This window comes from Camelus ferus, chromosome 27 (assembly GCF_009834535.1).
Source record: "Camelus ferus isolate YT-003-E chromosome 27, BCGSAC_Cfer_1.0, whole genome shotgun sequence".
NCBI lineage: Eukaryota > Metazoa > Chordata > Mammalia > Artiodactyla > Camelidae > Camelus > Camelus ferus.
The window spans coordinates 5,929,643-5,953,714 of NC_045722.1; the positions used below are offsets into that span (position 1 = coordinate 5,929,643).

General features: G+C 34.9%; 1 protein-coding gene across 4 annotated transcripts in view; it reads left to right on the forward strand.

The window, feature by feature from the left end:
• Nucleotides 1-24,072, forward strand: part of SCAPER (S-phase cyclin A associated protein in the ER) — a 258,505-nt gene that overhangs the window by 5,566 nt on the left and 228,867 nt on the right. For 2 of the 4 annotated variants that reach the window (XM_032469109.1, XM_032469108.1), the window contains exon 1: nucleotides 22,607-22,711. Coding sequence is in view for 1 of the 4 variants with exons in the window: in XM_032469110.1 (XP_032325001.1) it covers nucleotides 724-729; nucleotides 8,261-8,378; nucleotides 10,019-10,089; nucleotides 16,306-16,503; nucleotides 22,610-22,706 (490 nt within the window). In the remaining 3 variants the exon portion in view is untranslated. Of the gene's footprint in view, nucleotides 1-661; nucleotides 730-8,260; nucleotides 8,379-10,018; nucleotides 10,090-16,305; nucleotides 16,504-22,606; nucleotides 22,712-24,072 lie in introns of those variants that run through there. The other 2 variants (XM_032469107.1, XM_032469110.1) reach the window with 2 other exon arrangements.

A 24,072-nucleotide genomic window follows, 5' to 3' on the forward strand; every position in this document is an offset into this window, starting at 1 on the left:
GCAACCATTGATGTTTTTCCTATCTTGGTAGTTTTATCTTGTGATTGCTGCTTGCTTTTCTTTGTTCAGTAGCTCTTAAAGGGTTGGGCCATTCTTTCTAGCAATTTCTCTTTATATTTTATCTAGTTTCCCAGCTTTGGATTTCTTTGAAGTTTTGACCAACATTAAATAGGTTTCTTGAAAAGTAGGGTCTGTTCCGTGTAGAGCCTTATGTAATTTGTAATTAAGGTATTCTGATAAAATCTCAGTTTTTGGAAGTTCTTCAGGAGAGCTTACACTGTGTTTGTGTACTGTGTTGAGATTTATTAGTGGGTCATAGCTGTTTTTCAGATAGGCGTATGTGTGTGAACTTAGTCATGATATAAGGTGTGTGTTTGTAGATTGTAGTAAGAAAGAGTTTCAAGTCTCTGGATTGGGATATCATAGACTATTTATGTAGTTGATACTCTTCCATTTAGTTTTTTTTAGGAGAGCATTGAGGTGTTGTTCAGCATAGAATATTTAAAACATGCTATATTATATCCAAGCAAAATATAAAGAGGTGATTTTTGTTGTTTAATGTAATGAGAAACTTGTGTGGATGAGATATCGTTTTATGAATAAATATAATTTTCTAACAATGTTTTGACTAATAGTATATACTATATATCTTTTATTATAGGAGTACACATCCCATGGTTTTATGAGATAAATGAACTTCTTGACATAGAAGGGAATTAAAAAATGATGGTAAGTGATCAAGCTACTCTAAGCACTAACCTTAGTTTTTTTAGCCTCCTACCTCCTTTCCTTTCTTCTGTTTTTCATTTATAATCTTTTTTGGTGTAATATTTGTTATCTACCAGATACTCTGTGGAACACACGTGTTAGAAAACACAGCAATAAAGTAACTAACTGTGAATAAACTATTCAACCTGAGAGCCATAGCTAGACTCACTCCTAACATTTGTACGAACCAAGGCAAGAATACAAATGGAAGTCAACTTCTTTTATGTCTTAATGTTAAAAAGTTATAAATCAATTTATGCCAATAGCTTGACTTTCCTACCCAGGGCCCAGCCAGTTCTTAAAGGAGCCATGCTCTCCCTGGGGTTGGCAGGGTGGAAGTTGGGCCGGGGTAGTCTCTGAATCTTAGGTAGGGACTGATGGTGAAACTCCCTAGAGAGTCTGGGCAGACAGGTTCCCCTTCCCCATAGTCCACTTTCCTAACTCAAGATTTATAGGCAGTTCTAAGTATCTTCTTAAACTGTCCCACTCAAACCCAGGAGGAGGAGGGGATGCAGTTTATGGGGGAACCCAGTCTGCCTAGACACCTCCTTTGGGAGATTTGGAGTGGCCATTCTTAAATAAAATTACATGTTTTTGCCCTGGAGGAGTTTCTTATTCAGAATCATAGTAGTACGTTTCCCATGATCCTGACAAAGAAGAATTGACAGCTGATAGCTTGATAGGAAAGAAGAGAAAATAATTACAAATTAAGCTTTGTGTTCTGCAAAAACATTAGGAAGCAGAGAATTAAAAAAATCTAAAAACACTTTGGTCTGGGCCCATTTGTTTTAAGACAGTCATCCACTGCACATTTATAGCTCCTAAGGGCTATATATTAAAATATACAAAAATTGGTGTTCATGGTGATAACCTGAAAGTATCAAGAAAAGAGGAAGTTGCTTCAGTAGCTTGTTTTAGAAGTCAGGGAAGTGTGATTTAGAGATTTTCTTCTAACATGGTAAAACCAAAAAGAATTTGTGCTTAACAGGGCAAACGTTAGTTAGGATTTATGTTGAATACCTTATTTCGCAATGATATTGTTAATTTGTTCATGATATATTTATTACATCAATCAGTTGTTAATGATTTCTTATCATGCCAGTTATTCATGATTTATGATGTATTTATTTATGGGCTGGGCACGTGCTAGCAGTGGTAATAGAGGGATGAGCAAAACCCAGCCCTCCAGAAACTTACAGTCTAATGGGGAAGACAGATCATAAACACATAATTATATAATTTAAAATGTAATTGTGAGATGTCCTGCAAAGGTCTACGAGTTGGTTCGAGTAATATAAAAGGGGTCCTGGCCAAGTCTGGGAGTTGAAGATACCTCATTCTGAGAAAGTTACTATACTTAATTTGAAGCATTAGGCCTGGACTGAGCTAAGAGGAACCCTGTCTGAGGATGCTTTCAGTAACAAGTAGAGACAAGATTTGATCCAGTGGCTCAACAGTGTCAGCAGGGATTTGATTGCTTTTTTTCCTTTGGTTCTGCCTTCTGTTTTGTTGTCATAATCTTAGGGCTTGCTCTCTTTATGGTCCCCGGTTGGTTAGCAGTAGTGTTCAGAGCTATGAGCTATGTATTCCCTCATATATGGCCAGTAGGAAAGTGAGTCTTTTCTCCAACATCACAGGAAAAGATCTGAAGTCCACTGTGTATTGATCACCTTAGGTTACGTGCTCACACCAGAAACTTGTTATGGCTCGGGGAGTGGAATGTGCTGATTGACTTAGGCAAGGTCATGTGTTGCCTGGAGTTAGGGATGAAGTCTGCTCCTCTAGAACCACATGGGACCCCAACAAAAGGTGAACTATTAGGAAAAGAAGATGGAGGGGATGAATGCATGGGGGGAAGCCAATAAGTGTACATTGTAGAGCAGCAGAGCATTCTAGATAAAAGAAAAAAATTCTATAATGCCCTGAATTAGGAGGGAGTTTGGTGCTTATAGGGAACTGAGTAGAAGTCAGTGGGGTTGGAGCATGGCCAGAAAGAAGAATAGTGGAAGATGAGGCTGGAGAGGTGAACAGACCCAGTGTGTGCGTTGGTAGATGATGCTGGATTTCTACAGTGGTTGTACCAGTTTAGCCTCCTACTGGCGGTGGATAAAAAGACTTGCCCTCTTCTTATGTGATGCTGCTCCTCACCAACATACAGTATAGTTATTTATTTAAAAAAATTTTTTTAGTATTTCTAAGGACTGCTTTTGAGTACCTTTCCATATGGTAATGGGCTGTTTATACGTCTTGTGAGGTGTCTGCTCAAGTTTCATTTTCCTGTTAGGTTGTCTTCCCTACTGACTTAAGGAGTTCTTTCTGTATCCTGGCTACAAGACCTTTGTTACTTTTATGTATGTATATTCTTTGTGGCTTGGTTTTTCATTCTTTTAATGATGACTTTTTAATAGAATCTGTTCTTAATTCTAATGAAGTTCAGCTTATCAGTTTTTTCCTTTATAATTTGTGCTTTCATTTTGCTATAATTTCAAATTCAAGAAAGGTTACAAGAGTACAAGGAATTCTCATATATTCTTTCACTAGGTTTACCAACTGCTAATTTTGCCTCTTTTCCTCTCATTGTCTCTTTCTCTGTGTGTATGTGTGTATATATAAAATACTTGTAATAATATTTACAAAATAATTGTACCAGTTTCTCAGGTAAGTTTCATGGTTTGTAAAAATAGATGTAAGTGCTACCATTACTAGAGTTTTAATGTACTCCTGGTGTTCACTGACTGGTAATATATTGTCTTCGTACTACTAAAAATATGAAGGGCTTTAGTAGGGGAAGTTTAAGAAAGGTTCTTTCCTAAATTATTTGGAAAACTGAAAAAACCATTTGAAAAAAGAAGGGAATTTCATTTTATGGGCAAGCAGTGTTACGGATGGATTTTGAAGAACTTGTGTAAAGTAGAAACTATTATGGAGGTACAAACATAAGAATTTAATAAATGATGCTTGAAACCATTTGAGGATTATGAGCAAAATTGTTGAAAGTAGAAATTATTTACATTTTTTTTAACCTAGACGAAAGATAAGTTAAAAATTTCTTTTGCCAGTCTAGGAACAAGTCTTAGAAATACATCCACCCTTTGGTAAATGTTCTGAACACTTCCTGTTTTAGATTATATGCTCTAAGAGTTAAACATAAGAACTTTTAACTCAAAACTGACATTTATGCTTTTTATTGAAACATTTAGTATTTGAACAAGCCTTTGTAAAATCTCCACATGGCACTAGGTGGCACACTGTGACTTCAGATGAAAATACATATATTTTGTTTAAATCTTCTGGAAGAAAAGAACCTAGGTGAAAATATTGTTTGAAATAGACGTCTATAATGTTACGAAGTATTTGAGACTCATTTATTGCATTTCAAACCCTCATGCTTGAAATAAAATGTTCAAAATTTTATTAAGTTACTACTGACACTTTTAGAAGAATAGGATTATTAAAAATCATTAGAATATATGAGTTTTTACTGAAATGAGTCTGTTCAGCATATATTGCAGGAAGCACCTGTACTTTAAATTGAAAAATGGTTTTCAGTCATGTGTTGTGGTAAGATGCTTGTTACAATGTTTTTCCATATGAAGAATTGGAATTGAGAATGAAAACAGTCTTGAGCTGGTAGCTTTTTCTTTGAATGTGTGCTAAGTATAAAAGAACTAATTGCAAAATTTAAGGTAGAACTGAATTGTTTATAGAAGAAGAGAATAATAGATTTCAAATTTTCTGATCTAGCAATACTACAGCATTGGTATTTTGTGGTCATTTTAGTTCTGAGAAACTTACTGCTTTATGGAGACTCTTGAGTTATAAAGTATAGAATATTTTACAATCTGCTATATATCTATGTATATCTACCTGTATGATTTTCTGTGGTTGCATGAGAAAATTATCTGAAAAAGAGGTCAAAAAGCAGGCCACCTGTTTAAATGTATTCATCTGGCCTGAAAAGGATAGTGGTACTTCTTGGTTAAAACAGTGCTTAGGTAACCGAAATGATAGATGCCGGCGTAAGTTACATAGTGCTCATAGTCATTGGGAGATGTGTTTAAGCAAAAGGAGGAGATTATATGATGTTACATTGGTTGGTAAGTATGGGAATAGAAAAGGGACGATTCACATACTTTACACAGTAAGGAGCTGGAACAGTGGTCGTGGACTAATGAGTTTTAATGAAAGCTTATGAGTCAGGTAGGTCGATGCCATGTGGATATCCAGTGTAAGGTCAGAGAAATGAAGGAATGTAGATGTGGGTATTTGTTTTCAAAGGTATAAAAAGTTAAATTCTGGAGAGGAAAATTTGGGTTAACTTCATAGCGTAAAGTATTAGAAGTGGAAAAGAGCAAGCTTATAGTTTTCCTTGTAGTTTGGGCTGGTTGGTTCATTCATTCGTGTGCACTGAAATTCAGTTCTTATTACTCAGAGATTTAGCTCCTTCAGTAATTCCGTCTTTCCCTACACATGCAATTTCTCTTTCTACAGATCATTTTCATCAGTATAAAGATATACTATCATTCATCTTAAAAACTTCTCTGTTCATTTTGATTTTCTTCCTTCTCTGTTCTCCTTTATGACAAAACTCAAAGTTTTTTTTATACTCATTGTCTCCATTTTCTCACTCAACATTCTCTTGAACTCTCTTGAGTCAGGATTTTGACCCTACTATTCTACTGAATAGGCAGTAATAAGGTATTGATTTGTATATTAGTAAATTATCTTACCGCTTCTTGGACAATGCAGAGTGGTCAGTCTTACTGTTCTGTTGCTTCTTTAAAGGTGAGCTTTTCTTCCCTTTCCTGTTTGCTTTAAGATTTTTCCCTACGTTTCAGGTTATCTTCAGTTTTTCTGTGATAAGTTTGGGCATGGTTTTCTTTGTATTTATATTTATCTTGCTTAGAGTTTGTAGAGCTTCTGGAATAATTGAGCTTATATCTGTTGTCAGCTTTATACCATCAAAGGCATTAGTGGAACAGTTGGTGAAATTTAAGTAGTTACTGTAATTTAGCTAATAATTTAGATCAGTGATAATTTCCTGATTTTGATAGTTGTAGTGTATTCTAGAAGGGAATATCTTTGGATATATGAAATACACATTGGAGTACTTAAGGGAAAAAGGTGTCATGACTGCAGTTTATTCTCAAATCTTTTAGGAAAAAAAGATATAACGGTATTTTGAAGATTCTTTGTGCTAATTTGTAACTTTTCCGTAATCTGAATTTATTTCAAACTATATAGTAATATGTATCTCCCAGCTGGCTTCTCATCACACAGCCACACAACCACACATGTTGTCTGTGGCTGTTGTCACACAAAGTGGCATGACTGAGTAGTTGTCACAGAGACTGTATGACCTGTGAAGCCTAAAGTAAGAATTATTATCTGGCCTTTCTTTCAGATACTTCCCAAATAAGTAATTAAAATTAACCAGTAGGTGAGGTGAACCCAAAATGGTATATAAAGAGTAACGTATTATAATTATATATTGTGTAACCACACTGAAAGGGTGGGATGAGAAGAACCAACAAGTAATTTTGGAAAGCAGAATCCAGTACTTTGGATTCTGTAAGACTAAAGACAAGAACTTTTTAGAAATGTAATCTTGTTAATAAATGTGTTTCTCACAGAGATATGAGTTAGCAGTTCTGAAACTTCTTTATGTGTATATTAGAATTGAACAGATAGGTAAATATATTTTAGATGATAAGAGCTGGGTTTTCTTACTGATGAAGAAGTTACAAATAAGGAAAAGGGAGGGCTTAAATGAACCCTGTGATATAGGATTGAAATCAGGTATCAGTATAAACTCATGATTTTTAATATTGCTATACAGATAGATAAGAAATGCAGGTGTGTATATGGTGGATTAGTGTCTATACATACAGTTCCCTTTATCTGTCATAGTTCTGTGGGTTGACTGGGTGGTTCTTCTACTGTGCTGGATGATGGCAGTCATCTGGGGGCTTGACTGGGCTTTAACATCCCAAATGGCTCAGTGGATGATGTCTGTCAGCTGGGAGTTCAGCTGGGGCTGTCCACCAGAGTGCTGGCTTTATATGGTCTCTCTGCTGGTGGTTTGGGCTTCTCATGGCATGATGGCTGGGTTTCAAGAGTGAGTATCCCAAGAGGGAGCATTGCAAGAGACCCAGGTGGAGACTGCAAGGCTGCTTATGACCTAGTTTCAGAAGTTATGCAGTGTCACTTCCGCCTCATTTTTTAGGTCAAAAAGCAGGTCACAGAGCCAGATTCAAGGGGAGGAAATTACACAAGAGCATAAACAAAGTGGTTTATTGAAGGGGAACATCTTTGGAGACTAGTTACCATAATGATTAATTCATATACTGTTTCTTGCTCTTATGTGTTTGGTTCATTCATTTGGATTGTTGATTCTTTGAAGACAAGTGTATATACTATCTCATATATTTTGTATTCTTCTCAATGTCTTACACTGTGTTTTGCACATAGTAATTGCCCAGTAAATATATTGTTGCCTGAGGATTCCAGGGATGCTAAGAGTTTAGGCTGACAAGAACTAGAAGAGAAGATGAAGGCACCTATTAATTGTACTGAGATTTTGGGCTGGGCCCAGTAGTGAACTTTTTTCAGGAAGAGGTAGATTGCCCACATGGAGTTAAGAGTTAGACAAGGAGGCTGCATCCTTGTGCTCACAGAGATGCTTTAGAGCCCTTTTCTTTTATGGATACTTGGCTTATAAAAACAGACTGTTTTCAAATAGGCTTCATTAGTGGGAAGGTTCTTTCCTTTACGTTTGGGCCTGGCTTCCATTGGACCAGGGTCTTGGTGGGGCTGAACCTGTAGGCTAGTGTTGCTTTCAGCTATGTAGTACTAGAGAAAGCAAGAAATTTTATACACACACACACACACACACACACACACATACACACACACACACATATATACATACACACATTGTGTGCAGTAGTGCAGAGTTTTAAATTTTGCAACTTAAATATATTCGTTTATAGGGATTATTATTTGGATCCCAATAACTTGGAGATAAAATTAAGCGGTGGAAATCTATAACCAAGTGAAAATTTACTTTGACATTATCTCTAGGGGAAAAAATAGAAGTCTTGAAAACATTGTACGCTGCGGCGAGCTTTCAGAGGGAACATGCACCATGTTCGTAAGAACTGCCCTCTTTGACCCGTTGATCTGTGAGCAGTAGTGGTGCTGAAATGGGAACACAGCAGTGTTCGTGCTCCTTAGGACACTTTTTCAAACCTTAGAATCTATTTATTCTTGATAATTTTTTTATTCTTAAAGTTGTGAAATTCATTTTTTTTCAGAACTAAAAGAGCTGTGACTTAACTCTTTTTTCTATGTAACCACCTTTCCAATCCAAAATTAGTTATAAGTGTTCCCTTTCTGAGAAAGTAAGAGAAATAATGAATTTGCCTGCCAAATATATTTTATATGTTGACTAATTCCATAAACTAGTAAATTTTCTCTTTTCTGTGCTTAGGCTTCATTCCAGCGCTCCAATAGTCACGACAAAGTAAGGAGAATAGTTGCAGAGGAGGGTCGTACAGCAAGAAACCTGATAGCTTGGAGTGTTCCGCTGGAAAGCAAAGATGATGATGGTGTGTATTAAGAAAAGTTTCATTTTTGTTGTAGATTAGAAGAATGTATTTAGTCTTGAACAGTTAGACAGAAAATTGTTTATAATTAGAACTCTTGGGCAAATTAGTATGTATTAAGTAAGAAATAGTTTTTAATTGCTTTTTTACACAAATGAAAATGTTATTGTTGGTTTCACTACTTCACATAGGAATGAAATTGGGGTGTTATTATGACTCACAGATTAGTTTTTTCAAACTTATAAAAGATTTAGATTTTTTCTTTTATTAAATTCTTACAAAAATAAACAGTGTTTAACAAATTCAGTGTATTTACCATGATTAGGTACAATTTAATGTAATGATTTGGATGAGAAAAGGTAAGTATATTTCTTTAGTTCTCATGATTATTATTTGAACTAGGAAACGTATCTTTTCTCTTCAGTCTCTTCATTTTAATGGCGGGGAGCGCTGTGAGCACTGCCTAGATCCTGGGGATCTAGAAGGCTGAATAGGGATGCAGAAAGCAGGAGGTGGGAGTGTGCCGAAGAAGTCCATCCCACTTTGAAATTTTCTGAGGGCTTGTAGAGTATTCCTCACATTGGATTTTTGATAATTGATAATTCTGAATTTAATAAGTTACTGCTCTGGTGGTTACAGAATGGTGACGTGCTAATTTCGTTGTTCATTCTGTGTTTATTAACATTCTAATATAAGGAAGAGCTTTCCCTATTCCTCTTTGAATTTATGTCTGAATATATGTATTTTTTAAAGCTTTTATGGACTCATGGCTTCTTATTTGATGAGTTATAATCCCTTACTCCTGTTTTGATGCTTAAATTTTTCTAGAGTTATCTAATTGTTGCCCTGTTAAGCTGGCTCCTGTTTCCTCTTGACATGGTCTTATTCTCTGAGAATATCCTTACACAGTGGGATGTTTCAAGCTATACAAGAATTCGCCCAAGTTTTATTGTTATTTTATGTTTACACTTTTTTTTTAGTTTTTTCGATTTTAATTTTATTTAAAATTTTATTTTTTATTTATTTTATTTTATATTTTTACATTTTAACTCTGATCCATTTGTAGTTTATTCTTACATATAGTGTGAAGTATATATCTAATTTTATCTTTTTCCATATGGGTAACAAGTTGCCCCTGAATCACTTACTACAAAGTCTATCTTTGCCTCAGTTATTTGAGATGCCACCTTTATTGTAGATTGAATTTTCAGTATGAACTTATATTCTCTTCCACATATTTGTTTATCTAATTCATGTATGAGTGCCATATTGTTTTAACTGTAGAGGCATTATAGTATTTTAAAGTATCTGCTTGGACCAGTCCTCCCTCGGCAGCTTTTCTTTGTCAGTCTTCCTGGGTGTTTTTAGAGGGCAGTTATTTTGAATCACAAAAACTGTTAAATAGAGGGGAAATTAAATTTGTCAAAAATTTGTTCTCAGAAAGCCGGTCAATAAAAGCAGTCTCTGGGACCTTGGAAATTTGTTTTTTATTACATCTTTAGTTCATGTTGACCATGTATAGGTAATACTGTTCTGTGATCTCTGGAAGGAGATTATGTGTTAGTATGCCTGGATGATTTGCATAGTTCAGTTTTATATTACCTATTTGTTGATCTATATATTTATCTTTTTTTGCCTTGAAGGAAAATCTAAATGTCAAACTGGTGGAAAATCAAAGAGGGCAATTCAAGGCACTCATAAGACTACGAAACAGGTACAGGAGATACAGCTTTTTACTTCTTAGCTTTTAATTTCAATTATAAAATCTGATTTTTCAGGATTTGAATATTGTATATTTTATCTTCATGTAAAAATTTAATGTAACATTCTTTATTTAATAAACGTGTATATAGTATTATGTGCCTAGCTTGTGTTAAATGCAGATACTAATTTATTTGCTTTTTATAAGAACCCTTTGATGTAGGCATTATTTTTACCCTCATTTACAAACGAGGAGACTGAGATAGAGGTTATGTAACTTACTAGTAAGTAACACAGCCAAAGTTTGAACTCATGCCATCAGTTTCTACAGGTGATGCTTTTAACTCCTCTGCTACACATCCCATATTTGTGAGTTCTTCTATGATTTAATTTCTTGGTAAAATGATGCCTTTTGGCTGTGGGATAATAAAGATATTTCAACAATAAAATTTTTCAAATAGCTCTACTAAAATTTTAGAGAGCATAAGCCTACCTTATTTTTAAAAAATATATTAGCATAATTATAGTTAGCTTTGTAATCTATAGTTTCTCTCTGAAATTTTCATATATATCACTTTAGTTTGATGTTATTAAGTATGTCAGTATCTATTATGTAAACCAAAAACTACGCACTGGGAAAACATGGACTTCTAATCAAGATGACATTGTGAGTTCATAAAATATCCCATTCTCACACACAGAGGCATCAACGATACAATATTTTTAAAAAATTAAAGAGACAAAGGATTTTCAAAACTAAAATAAAAATCCCCGTGGGTCAGAATACATATATTCATAGTTAAGCGGAGTTGAGGACGCAAGCTTACGAGATAAGTCCTATGGAAAAAGAGAGGCGGAAATGCCCTGATTGTAGTGGAGAAACAGATCCACGCTTATGATATAAAACTTTAGGCTCATGGAGCGTTCTGCACTAAAAGACAAAAGTATGCTACAATCTGCCTGGGTTGTGGCCTGTGATAATTGACATCTGAAGCAATAAAAGAGAATAGTCCTCTGGCTCATGACTGGGTTTGCTGTATTCTTGAAAGGTGAGAGGTTTAAGGCCCCCAGTGAAAGACCTCTGGAAGTGGGACTGTGGTGGGTAGGTGATGGTTACCATAAAACTAGCAGTGAGGGTGAGCAGAGAGAAAATCTAAAATAAAAGAGACTCAGACTCAAAATAAGCTTGTGAAATAAAATATCAAAGCACAGGAGAAAATAATGTCATAAGATACAAACTGCACATTCCACAGATGAGAGAATTTACTCCTGAGGTAACAGATAAAGGGCATTTTTCTAAAGTGGACTTTTAAGTAAGTGAGTTTAAATTCCTCAAAGCAAAGAGTAACTACAAAGCAAAAAGGGAAATTCTGAAATAAAACAGATGGGTATTAATATTGAACATTTATGGGTAAAGTGAACATCTTAGAAATGAAAGTGTTGTCAGTGAAATTTAAAAACCTGCAGTTAGTAAGAATAAATGATAAAATGGACAAAGAGATTAGTTAAAGAGAGAATTTGTGAATTGGAAGACACTACTTAGGAGGATTTAGAATGTAGCTCAGAGAACTAAAGAGATGGGAAATAAAGAAATTAAAATTGAGAAATTCTAACATGTCTTTTAGGACTTTTGAAATAGAGAATAAATGGTGGGCCTGTAATATTTGAAGGGATAATGTTGAGCATTTTCCTTTGAGAGAATTTTCAGGAGATTCAGAGCATAACTGTGAAGCTGATCAGGATAAATAAAAATAGACTCATACCTAGATACACTCTAGAGAATCTGCAGAGTGTTAAGGGTAAGAGTAAAACTCTTAAAACATCAGAAAGTAAACAAAACCACAGAGGAATAACATTAATAGCCTTGTTCTGAACAAGAGAACAGTGGAGCAGTATCTTCAAAGTTATAAGGCAAAATAACTTTTAACCCAGAATTCCGTGCCCAAATGATTATTCAAGTGCGAGAGTGAAATGAAGCCATTTTCAGGTAACAAAGGCTAATGGTTTGCCACCTACAGACCCTTAACGAAGGGGCTATTAAAGACATACTTCAACAAGAAGAAAAGGTAACCAGGAGGAAGGAGCTTGATAAAAAGGTATTTGTAAAATATGTTAGTAAATCTCATTAACTGTTGATAAATTTTTAAAAATAATACTCACACAATTAAATTTAGAAAAGTGAAGCTAGAATCTTAGACAGTATTAACATAGAAGATGGATTGTGGGGAGTTTGGTGGGGAGTGGATGTGATAAAATCCTTGTCTTATTTAGGAAGAAGTCTTTGTTAAAGGCTGGCTACTAAAAGAATAAAACAAATGGCCATGATTTCCAAATAGAGGAAAAGAGAAGGTGAATAAACCAAAGCTTTTCAACTAAATAGAAGGCAAGAAAATGAAAAAAAGAAGAAAAATCATAGTAAGTGAAAAACATGAAAGATAGTGGTAGATACTAAGTATAAATATTTCAGCAAACATAATACATGTAAACTGATTAAATTCAGCTCTTAAAAGTTAGATGATTGAATTAAACCTCTCATTTTAATTGAGCTATATGCTGATTGTAAGAGACATTTAAAACAAAGAGAAAGAAAAAACTTCAGGCAGGTACTTGATATTCTAGATGTATTCTGAAGCTAGAATAACAATATTCATATCAAATTAGATAGAATTCAACATGAAAAGCATTGAAAGCAGAAAGATGGAAATTATATAATGGTAAAAGAATAATCATCCAAGAAGTATAAAAGTACAAAACTTTTAGGTACCCAACAGCACAGACTTGAAATATTAAAAGCCCAAGCTAACAGAATTACAAGGGGAAAATAAAAAGTGCATTATGATCATGGTGGTAATCAATATCCTTTACTCAGAAACTGATCAAGCAGGAGAAAATAATAAGGCTGTAGAATTAAGATACAGTTACACTTGATCTCATTTAAACTGTATGTGTGTATGTATATGTGCATGTATTTATTGGCACTCAATAGTATGTACAAAGCATATGCAAAAATTGATCGCATCCTGGGTTATAAAGAAGTCTCAGTAAACAGAAGTCAGGCAAGAGGGTAGAAGTCAGACACAGCATGTTCTCTGACTGTAATACAATTAAATTACAAATAAAATACAAGGATATTTTCACATAATTTTTATACTAAAAAAACTCTGTTAAGCAAAGTTAAAGATGAGACTGACTGGAAGAAGATACCATACATTAAGAATTTATAAAGAGCTAGAATTAATCAGAAAAAAGACAACTCAGTAGAAAATGGGGGAAACATGAATAGCCTGTAAACCTGTGAAAAGATGCTCCATCTCAGTAGTGTTAAGGGAGATGCCTCTGGATTACTTGTGGAATCCTGCAACTTTACCCTCTAGGACAAGGTTCACCATCAACAAAATTTTCTGTGTTCCTGTTTTCTCTGAACACTCACTTTACCTTCTTGTTCTGGCTAAGTCCCAGCTCACGTGTGGAGATACAGCTTCCTCCACAGTCTTTTTAAGTAGTAGTAGCTTTTTCCCCACAGCACTCCTACCTCTGATCCTGAAGGTGGATTCCTGCTTGCTCCTCCTGGCATTTCAGGCAGTTCTCCCTCCCATTTCCTAAAACTCCCCAGATTTGAAGGACATGCCATCAGTTTGTACCACCTACTCCACCTTCTTGTTGTAGTCATCTACAGACTTCCAGGTCACTTCTCCTTACTCCCTGAAGATACAATTTTCAGGCTCACTGTGTGTTCTCTTACCATTACTGCTGTCCTCTCGATTTCTTGCATTTCTCTCCTCCAGCAGTTTTGTCTTCTACTCATTCCTCTGGTTAGACTCTTGTTTTTACTAATAGCTTCTCTCCCTCCAGGATCTCAGTCTCAGGCATTCCTCTTCTACCTGTAACCTCTCTTTCCGCTTTACTCTCTCTGATCACATGACTCTAATAATTCTTCAACCCCATGCAATCTATAGTTTACTGATCCTGCCCTCCTTTCACTACCCCTCATCCTCCATATGTCCACACTTTCCTGAAATCTTACCTGTGGTTTGGCTGCCATAATTACTTCCTTGCAGTCTAGCTACCTACCCTGCCTCTTAGCTTAGAAACAGACCCACATAATTAATCAACTAATGTTTGACAAAGGAGCAAAGGCGATACAATGGAGCAGAGATAGTCTTTTCAACACATGGTGCTGGAACAGTTGGACAAGAAATTCAACCTTTCTAAGCCTTAGTTTTGTCATCTACAAAACAGGAATAATAATATTTGTCCTTACAGTTTGTTGTGATGATTAAATTAATAGATATTATATTTTCAAAAGCTCTTCATAAAATATAAATAAACTTCCAAACATAAAGTGTTACTATTTTTGTTAAACTTAAATGCCAAATTTGCATAGTTCATTGCCTTTTTGATGAAATTACCCAGCTGTAATTTCTGCCTTTCTGGAGAGTCTTTCTTAGTTAAAAAGCTCGCATAGAGCAGTCACGAAGAATAGAAACATGTTAAGCTGAAAGCAGTTTTCTACATTTTAAGAAAGGATGTTTAAAGTATTTGAGTCATATACATAATAGCATAAATACATACATGGGTGAAGATGAGTGAAAGTATTTTTGAGAATTTTGTAAGATTAGTGTCTGAATTCACAGGAAGCTACTAGTGCTTTGCTGTTCAATGTAGAAAAAGGTAGTGAAGGACGTATAGTTGAGGAAACTTAAAGTTAATTTTAACTTCAGATGGTGTATAGGAAGGGAAATTCGGTGGTCTGGGATATCTGGTGAAGGGCTGTTGGTGCAGGGCCTTGAGGTGCCATGTAGTGGGAAGCCAGTGGTTTACTTGCAGAGCTCTGACTGGAAGGTAGGTGTCCTGTGGCTCTGTGATCTTGGACAGATCAGCCTCTAAGTCTCAGTTTTCTAAGCTGTAAAGTAGAGCTAATAATACATACCTTAAAATTTGTGTAAGGGGATATTTGCCATCATAATTAAATCATTTACTATTAGGGACTGGAAAGTACTTAGAGAGCAGTTGAGGCAAAGGTTTTGTGGGTTGTTGACGATTACTTTAAATTTTATTGCTTGAGTGTTAAGAATTTGGGCCTGGACTAGGGCTGTCAGATAAAATATTTGCGAAGTCTGGCAACCTTAGTCTGTATGGGGGACTGTGGAAGAAGGATGAGCAGCTCCATCTCAGCCTCCTAAGTGTGTGTCTTTGTGTGTATGTTTTGTTTGCTTGCCTTTTGGTAGTGAAGATTCTATATAAACTAAATATTGACCATAAAAAATTTTCTGAAGTATAGGAATCACTGTTACATTGAAGGCCAATGCCTAAAATAGAACAGGGAGATTATTAGCTTCTATTTTGGATTTTCTTCACTTTGGAGCTCTTTTATGAAAAAGAAAAAAACCAAACAGGTTAACAGGAATGATATACATACATACAAAACAACCCAGAGAAACTTTGGATTGTTTGTTGCTCTAACCTGTAGCACAAGGTTAGTATTTATTTATTTATCAGTTTAAGTAGCCACAGAGAGATAAGCAACTCCTTTGTACTCTGGTGAGAAGCTTCAGGTTTGCGTTTGGAAATTAGGTCTCTGTGTAAACTACATGGTCATGTTTGTGAGGGAATGATTCTGTGGTACAGTCTGTAAGACTACAGAATATAATCTTACATTTTCAAAGTCTTCCTGTGCAGCGGAGGGTCATCTGAGCACAGCAGTAATGTTATTTGGTGAGTCTGCTCTGTAGCTGGTGCTTGGTTCTATTCATCGGTATTCTCTTCTAGTAAATTGTTCTGTATTTACACAATAATTTTGACTTTTAGTGGAAAAAATGGTTTAAGTTAAAATTAAGTAACTGAATATAACCATGTCATTTCTAAATGAAAAGAATATATTCAAGCAATTTCAAAATGTTTAAATTGGTATTAATTATTTGTTAATGTATGTAAATGTGCCATACAGGTATTCTAGTAAATCAGGAGCCACTTTAGGGCTCCTTTTTGACTAAGGGTCTGTTCACCATTAAAATCATCCTAATCTTCAATAAAATATGTAACTGACCTTACAAACCTGCCACTTTTATTTACGATGAGCAGCTTTGTTTTGATGAATTCAGTGTGATATAAGCTGAAAAGAAGAATGTCATGTTTTTAAGTATTTATGTTGAAAATGGTCTTTATACAAAAATCTAGTCCCTGGAGGCTTATAAGAAATATTTTTTCATGTTTTGTTTTATTTCACCAGAACACTACAGTAGACTGTAAAATAACATCAGCTACAACTGGAGACAAACACTTTGATAAAAGCCCCACTAAGACAAGGCACCCTCGGAAAGTTGATCTAAGAGCGCGATACTGGGCATTTCTTTTTGACAATCTTCGCCGGGCAGTAGACGAAATCTATGTGACTTGTGAATCAGATCAGAGTGTGGTGGAATGTAAGGTAAGGTTTGCTTTAAGGCTTTGTAATCCATTTGAAGCCAGTTTCTCCCATTTTTGACTCGATAATTTACCTCAATATGCAATACTTTAGTGTTAACTGTAGTTTCCATGCTATACACTATATTGTCAGAACTTACGCATCTTATAACTGAAAGTTTGTACCCTCTGACCCCTATCCCCTGCAACCACTGTTTTACTCTTTTGCCTCTGTGAGTGCTTCAGGCTTTGCTTTGCTTTGATTTTTCAAGAGTACCCTTGTTGTTTGCATTACTTAATTATGTACTTCTACATTCTGTGCAAGATTTGGTAGACAGTTGTCTTGATACCTAGTCCTAGGCAAGAAATTACAGCAATGAGTATACATACACAAACAATTTATTAAAAAAAAAAACTTATCTCCATTCCCCATTGGTATTGTAGGTGACACTAGTGAGATTTTCACATTCTTTGGTTTCGTGGAGTTACTTATCACTCTCCTAATTCACTCTGATCAGGGAAAAGTGAGATTGATGGCTAACCATAAACAATCCTGTGCTTATGCTTTGGTTGTCACAATTAATATTGTTACTATAAGCATGTAAAACTTTTTATGTTTTAAGAGAAATATTTTTAAGCAACATCATATTGTTGGGGTTTAATGAATCAACATATTGTGATATAAAACTCTATCGGAGTTAATTTTGGGTTATAGTTTCTTATGTAAAACAAGCATATGGGCCTTTGACCATATATGTGACGATTTATTTCTAGATTCTATTCCATTCATGTCTATGTCTGTAATTATGTCAGTACCACATTGTTTGATTATTGTAGCTGTGTAATAGGTTTTGAAATCAGGAGGTGTTAGTCTGCCAGCTTTGTTGGTCTTTTTCAAGATTGTTTTGAGTATTTAGGGTCCTTTGAGATTCCATATGAATTTTAGGGTGGGTTTTTCTATTTCTGCAAATTTGGGATTTTGATAAGGATTGCATTGAAACTGTACATTGCTTTGGGAGTAGTATTGATATTTTAATAATGCTAAGTCTTCCATTATATGAAGATGGGATGTTTTCATTTATGTCTTTAATATCTTTTAGTGATGTTTTTAATATACAAGTATTTCACCTTCTTGGTTAATTCCTAAGTATTTTAATTCTTTTCGGTGATGTTGCAAATGGCGTTGTTTCTGCATTTCTTTTTGTGTTCTTCATTGTCAATATATTAAAAATGCAACTGACTTTTGCATGTTGACTTTGTATTCTGCTACTTTGCTTTTTCATGTATTATTTTTAATATTTTTTGGTGGATTCTTTAGTGTTTTCTACTTAAAAGATTATGATATCTGCAACCAGAGATAATTTTACTTCTTCCTTCCAATTTGGATATCTTTGATTCTTTTTCTTGCCTAATTACTTTGACTCAAACTTCTAGTACTTTGTTGAAAAAAAGTTATGAAACATCCTAGCCTTGTTGCTGTTCTTAGAGGAAAAGCATTCAGTCTTTCACCATTGAGTATGATGTTTGCTGTGCATTTTTCATATGGGGATTTTATTATGTTTCAGTAGTTTGCTTTTAACTCCTAGTTTGTTGAGTGTTTTTTTTTTTAATCATGAAAAGTGCTGATTTTTGTCATATTTTTTCTACTTCAATTGAGATGATCATGTGGTTTTTTACCTTCATTTTGTTGACACAGTATATTACACTGATTGATTTTTACATTTTGAGCTATCTTTGCATTCCAGGAAAAAATTTCACTTGGTCATGATGTTTATTCCTTTTAGTATGCTGCTTAATTGTTTGCTAGTATTTTTTGAGGATTTTTGCATCAGTGTTTATAAGTGATAACTGATCTGTAGTTTTCTTGTAGTGTCTCTGTCTGGCTTTGGTATCAGGATTATGCTCAGTTTTCATAATTGGAAATACTGTAAGAGAAAAGCATCTATTCAAGCAAACTTGCAAATGAGTTGAAGGAAAAATTAGTTAGCCCCTGCAGTAAAATATTTTTATCAGTACCCAGGCAACTGCAAATTTTATGTATCCAAAAGATTCTGGTAAGGATTAAATTTTAAGAGAATGGTTTCTATTAGCAGATTTTCATTTATAAATTTTCATTTGTTTAATATATTATGTATTCTTTTTCCAGATTGCTTATATTAAAAATTAAGGGGAGATATTTGAAAGAAGTGAATGATAAAAGGATTGAAGATAACTGTGAATGATATTATTAGATAGTCTTGAAAGTGGTTTACTTGCCATTTTGCTTTCAGATGATTTCCCTTTTGAGCTGTTTATTTCATTAGTAGCTTTTTAAAAAATAGATTAGCTATTCTTAAAAAAATAATGTCTTTTAAAACTTGTTTCGCTTTCTGTAAAGCTCTTTCTTTCATAAGATTCCCTTTATCACTGACTTCTCATGTGATGCTTGTTTCTACGCCTTCATCACCTCAGAGGTGCACTGCTGTGCTCATTCCTGCAGCTGAATTGGAGGGCTGTATTGATGTCCTGGGCCCAAGGGCCTGTGCACTAGTATTGTGTGTCAGGAGCACAAAGGGATGGCGCCAACCATCCTGCTCTGTGCGCCAGTAACTAGAATTAGTTACAAACCAATCGAATCCGTTGCAGCCAATTGGTAAACTAATTGGTAATTTTAGCTGTACATCTATATGTAGTTATCTGAATACCTATAACATTACTTTCAGAGCCACTTTTGTTCTGTTTCATTCTGCTTGACAAAATGGCCTTCATAGCTGTAAGGAGAAAGATGTGCATCAGCGACTATGAGGCTGCTCCAGCTGCTTGTCTTGTTTGTATTCTCTTGTTAGTAAAACATGACTCAGATTACAACTGCATGGTACCACTCTGATCATTTCTGATAACGTGGAGCTAAACGTTCCTTAAAGTAGGTTGTTTAAGCCACCAAATGTACTTTGTGCCAGCTTGTATCAGAAGTCTAGCTGCATATATTCTTGCCTTTTAGAGGGTTTCTTCTTTTTTTTTAGCAAAAATAGAGATCAGTAGAAAACTTCTGAGATAAATTATTCTGAATCAAATATTTCTGTGCCCTGAAGTAGGTGATTTAAGTTGAATGAATTTAATTAAACAATTTGAATTATATTAGTAGAATTGAGAAAAGGAAGCCAACTAAATTTAAAATTTGTTCCTTTTCCTAATTATAGAAGACTTTTATTACCAGTGATTTGTCACTAAAGATTACCTTTGAAAGAAAATCAACAATACTTCTCTGTTCAGAAGAGTCTTAAAATAGGATATAACTTTCGTGACTAAAGTGAAGTTGATACTATATTTCATTTATGAATAATTTGGCATAGTATTTATTACTAGTCTTGGGTCTGGTTTCCACAGTGTACTTGTATTTTTTAAAACATAAGTAAAAAGTGTTTTCAAGGTCTTTGACTGCCACTGATACTAAAATGTCAGTCTAAGATTTTGTTGTAGAAAAGTAATGTATTTATAAAACAAATTAGCATTTTTATAGCTGGTCGGCATTTTCTGATAGTTATCTTCTGGGAGTATTGAAAAGTTGCCTTTTATAATAAAGTCAAGTGAGACAGGTGTATCTTTTTTTTTTATTAAACTATAGTTGATTTACAATGTTGTGTTAGTTTCTGGTGTACAGAATAGTGTTTCAGTTGTAAATATATATTCATAATCTTTTCTGTTGTAGGTTATTACACAGTATTGAATATAGTTCCTTGTGCTATACCATAGGACCTTGCTGTTTATCTAGTTTATATATAGTAGTTTGTATCTGCTAATCCCAAACTCCTAATTTATCCCTCCCCTCCCATTCCTCTTTGGTAATGATAAGTTTGTTTTCTGTATCTGTGAGTCTGTTTCTGTTTTGTAAATAAGTTTGTCTCATTTTTTAGATTCCACATATAAGTGATATCATGTGATATTTGTCTTTCTCTGTCTGACTTACTTGACATCAAGTAAGATAACCTCTAGATCCATCCCTGTTGTTACAAATGGCATTATTTCATTCTTTTTTGTGGCTGAGTACTATTCCATTGTGTGTGTGTGTGTGTGTGTGTGTGTGTGTGTTTTCTCTCTGGATATGTGCCCTGGAATGAGATTGCTAGATCATACAGTAACTCTATTTTTAATGTTTTAGGAAATCTCCATACTGTTTTCCTTAGTGGCTAGACCAAATTACATTCCCACCAACAATATAGGAGGGTTGTCTTTTTCTCCACACCCTCTCCAGGATTTATCATTTGTGGACTTCTTAATGATGGCCATTCTGACTGGTGTGAAGTGATACCTCATTGTGATTTTGAGTAGCATTTCTCTATTAGCAGTATTGAGCATCTTTTCATGTACCTGTTGGCCGTATGTATGAGACTGGTATGTCTGTATGGTCTTTTCAGTAAGATGAGAAATGGTATAATACTGGTAAAGTGAATAAACTTTAAAGTTCTTTGTCTTACCCATTTAAATGAAATCTTTGGCCAATTAACCAATATCTATACATAGTTAAGCTTGAGATCAATTCCTCTTTCAGAGCAATGGAGTAGATCTCAGTGGCCTGTGGTTTTACACTCAAGTGATCATCATTTTGAACAGTGCAGATTTATTTATTTTTTGAATTCTGTTGTCTCCTGTAAGTTTATTTCATCTGTAAATTGGATGAACATACCTTGTATTTCTTTATCAGAATCAGTGGTGAAAATGTTTGGTTGAGGGGCTTCACTGAGATGGAATAGAAAATTCAGGCCTACTGTCTCTCTGAGGACAAATAGAAGAGCTAGGTGATAAATAACAGATCTACAGAAAGCTTAGGAGAGTGAAGAATTCTTCAGCAGGGAAGAATTATAGGGGCATGATCCAGGAAAAGATAGAAATCCTAAGAGGGAAGCCACAGCAAAACATTTCTGAATAATCCATTGTCAACGAAGAAATTAATAGAAATTAGAAAATATTTTGAACTGAATGATAACAAAACAATATATGTGAGCTTGAGCCTAAGTCATGCTTAAAGGAAACTTTATATTGATAAAATGCATATATTTGAAATGAAATAAAGGCTGAAAGCAAGTGATCTAAGTATCTAGCTCAGGAAAGTAGAGGAAAAAAGTGAACTAAACCCAAAGAAATCAGAAGGAAGAAAATGATAAAGAAAAGAGCAGAAATTAATAAAATAGAACTGTCATACGTCAGAGAAGATCATCAAAGTCAGAAGCTGTTGTTATGGCTAAACAAGAAAAGAAAGCTATGAATATAACCAATATCAGTGATGAAAAAGGTAACATTACTACCAGCACTGCTATCAGGGATGAAAGAGGTAACATTACTACAGGTCCTACAAGACTTTAATAATACAAGTTTTTAAATTTATACATTAAAAAATACATTAAAATATGTATTAGAAGTGGCTGGCAGGTTTGGATTGGTTGCATTAGAGATATTAAGAAAATAAGTTATATTTTGAAGATAAAAGGAGGAAGGGTTCTCTTTTTCAGAGAAAGGATTTACAGATATGGAAAGGGGGAAGTTTAGAATGAACTGTAGGTGACTGATTGGAATTTGGAAGCATTGATATGAACTCATGGGTTTCTTAAATACCTACACATACCTGGATATAGAAATAGGTGCAGGTGTGTGTGTATGCATAGATTTCTACTGTCTACTTGAGCACCTAGAATTGACACACCAATAGCAGTGAGCACATTAAATACCTAATCTTGGTCAAGATACCATTTTCCAATAAAGGAACCAAAGCTGCTTACAGAAATGGCTGATCCCAGGACAGGGGCAGGTGGTTGATGGGTCTTTGCTTTGAAATAATTTATCTGTACGTTTATGTTTTGTGCACTTTCTGGCTTAACAATAAAAAAGTTTAAAAGAATGGTCAGTTGAGAAGTCTTGAGAAGGAGTATCTACCATCTCTTGGTCTTTAGACTGTCAGCTTCACTAATTTCTTACCAAACAGTGAGAGTGAAAAATAAAACAAAACCTAGAAAACTAGGTCAGTAGGTTTTGCTGCTTCCTCAACAAGAAGTATAGTATAAAAATTATTAATTCCTAAGTCTTTTACTCTAAAATTTTTTCTTTAGACTCTTTAGTTTCAGAATGGAATTTAATGTTTGTTGTTTGTTTTTAATTAGGAGGTGCTAATGATGCTCGATAACTATGTAAGAGATTTCAAAGCATTGATTGACTGGATTCAACTTCAGGAAAAGCTAGAGAAGACAGACTGCTCAAAGCAGGTAATGAATTCTGGTCTTTATATTTACAGCAGCCAACAGATTTGAAAGCAATTATTGAAATTGACAATGAACTTGACCTCAGTTTACCTTGAAACATAAAATTCTAAAAGTTGGGAGCTGTATTTCTCATTCAGTTAAGTAACAAATATTTATCCTGTACCTACTAGTACAAGGCACTTTTATCCAGTATAGAAATTTAATTGCAGAATATGATACCTTTACTACTTTCATGAATTTGTAGTCTAAGGTGGGCTAAAATAGAACTTATTACTATGAGAATATATTATAGGTGTTCAGAGAAGGACAGGGTCATATCTCTTTTGGGGGATAGATCAGGAAAGATTTCATGGAGGATGCGTAAGTGTTTAAAGGATGCGATGGATTTTAACAAGTGACTGGCCTTTCACATGAAGGAATAAAGACAGCTGTAGAAGGGAAGAGCATGTGTGATGTGAACATAATGTAGGGAGAGGTGTAATATTTCTTCTTAATGTAATAGGCAGTGAGGAAAATTGATGCAGTTAGGGAAATAATGAGAGATCAGAGCTATTTTAGAAACCTTCATTTGAAATGAACACACAACATCTGAGTGTTGTGTGCCAGGATCTGGGACTGTTGTGAAGAAAACAGACACCGTCCCCGCCCTCATGAAGTGATAGAGTGCAATTGCAGGAAACACTGAAGTTAAATACTTACCAGTGTACAAAGTGTCATCAAAAAGAAATGTAGTATATATACTTTGGGAGTATAAGAAAAGGCATCATCAACCAGTAAAGTCTAGGAGGGCTTCCCCAGGGAGGTTATATTTAAGTGAGTCAGAAATGCCAAGAAGCGAAGGAGAGAGGAGAGAAGAAAAAGAGTAATCCTAGGTGGAGGGGATGGTATATGTGATACCCCGGAGGTGGAAGAGAGCGCAGTCTAGTCAAGGAATTTAGAGTTTAGCAGGGCTGGGGTGAAGAGGACAGGGGAAGGGTAGCATGAGATGAGCCTGGAGAGGTAGACAGAGACCCAATTATGCAGGGCTCTGTAGGCATGATAAAAACTTTAGACTTTATTTTGAGCCATAAAGGTTTCTAAGCAAGGAAACAACATCAAATTTGTGTTTTAAAAAAATCTTTTTGGTACAGTGTGGGATGGTTGAGCAGTATAGTTCATAGATGATGGCTACTCAGACTAGAGTAAAGGCAGTAGAGAGAGTTGAGATGGTCTGGAAATAGGTAATCCAACTGGACTTAGTATTATTTTAGTTATGTACAAAAACGAAAGAAAAATTTATTATTTATTTTAGACTTATAAGTGAAACCTGAGCCTTGTGAACTGGGTCAGTCTGTGTGGCTACAGTGATGCCTTTTTACCCAGAG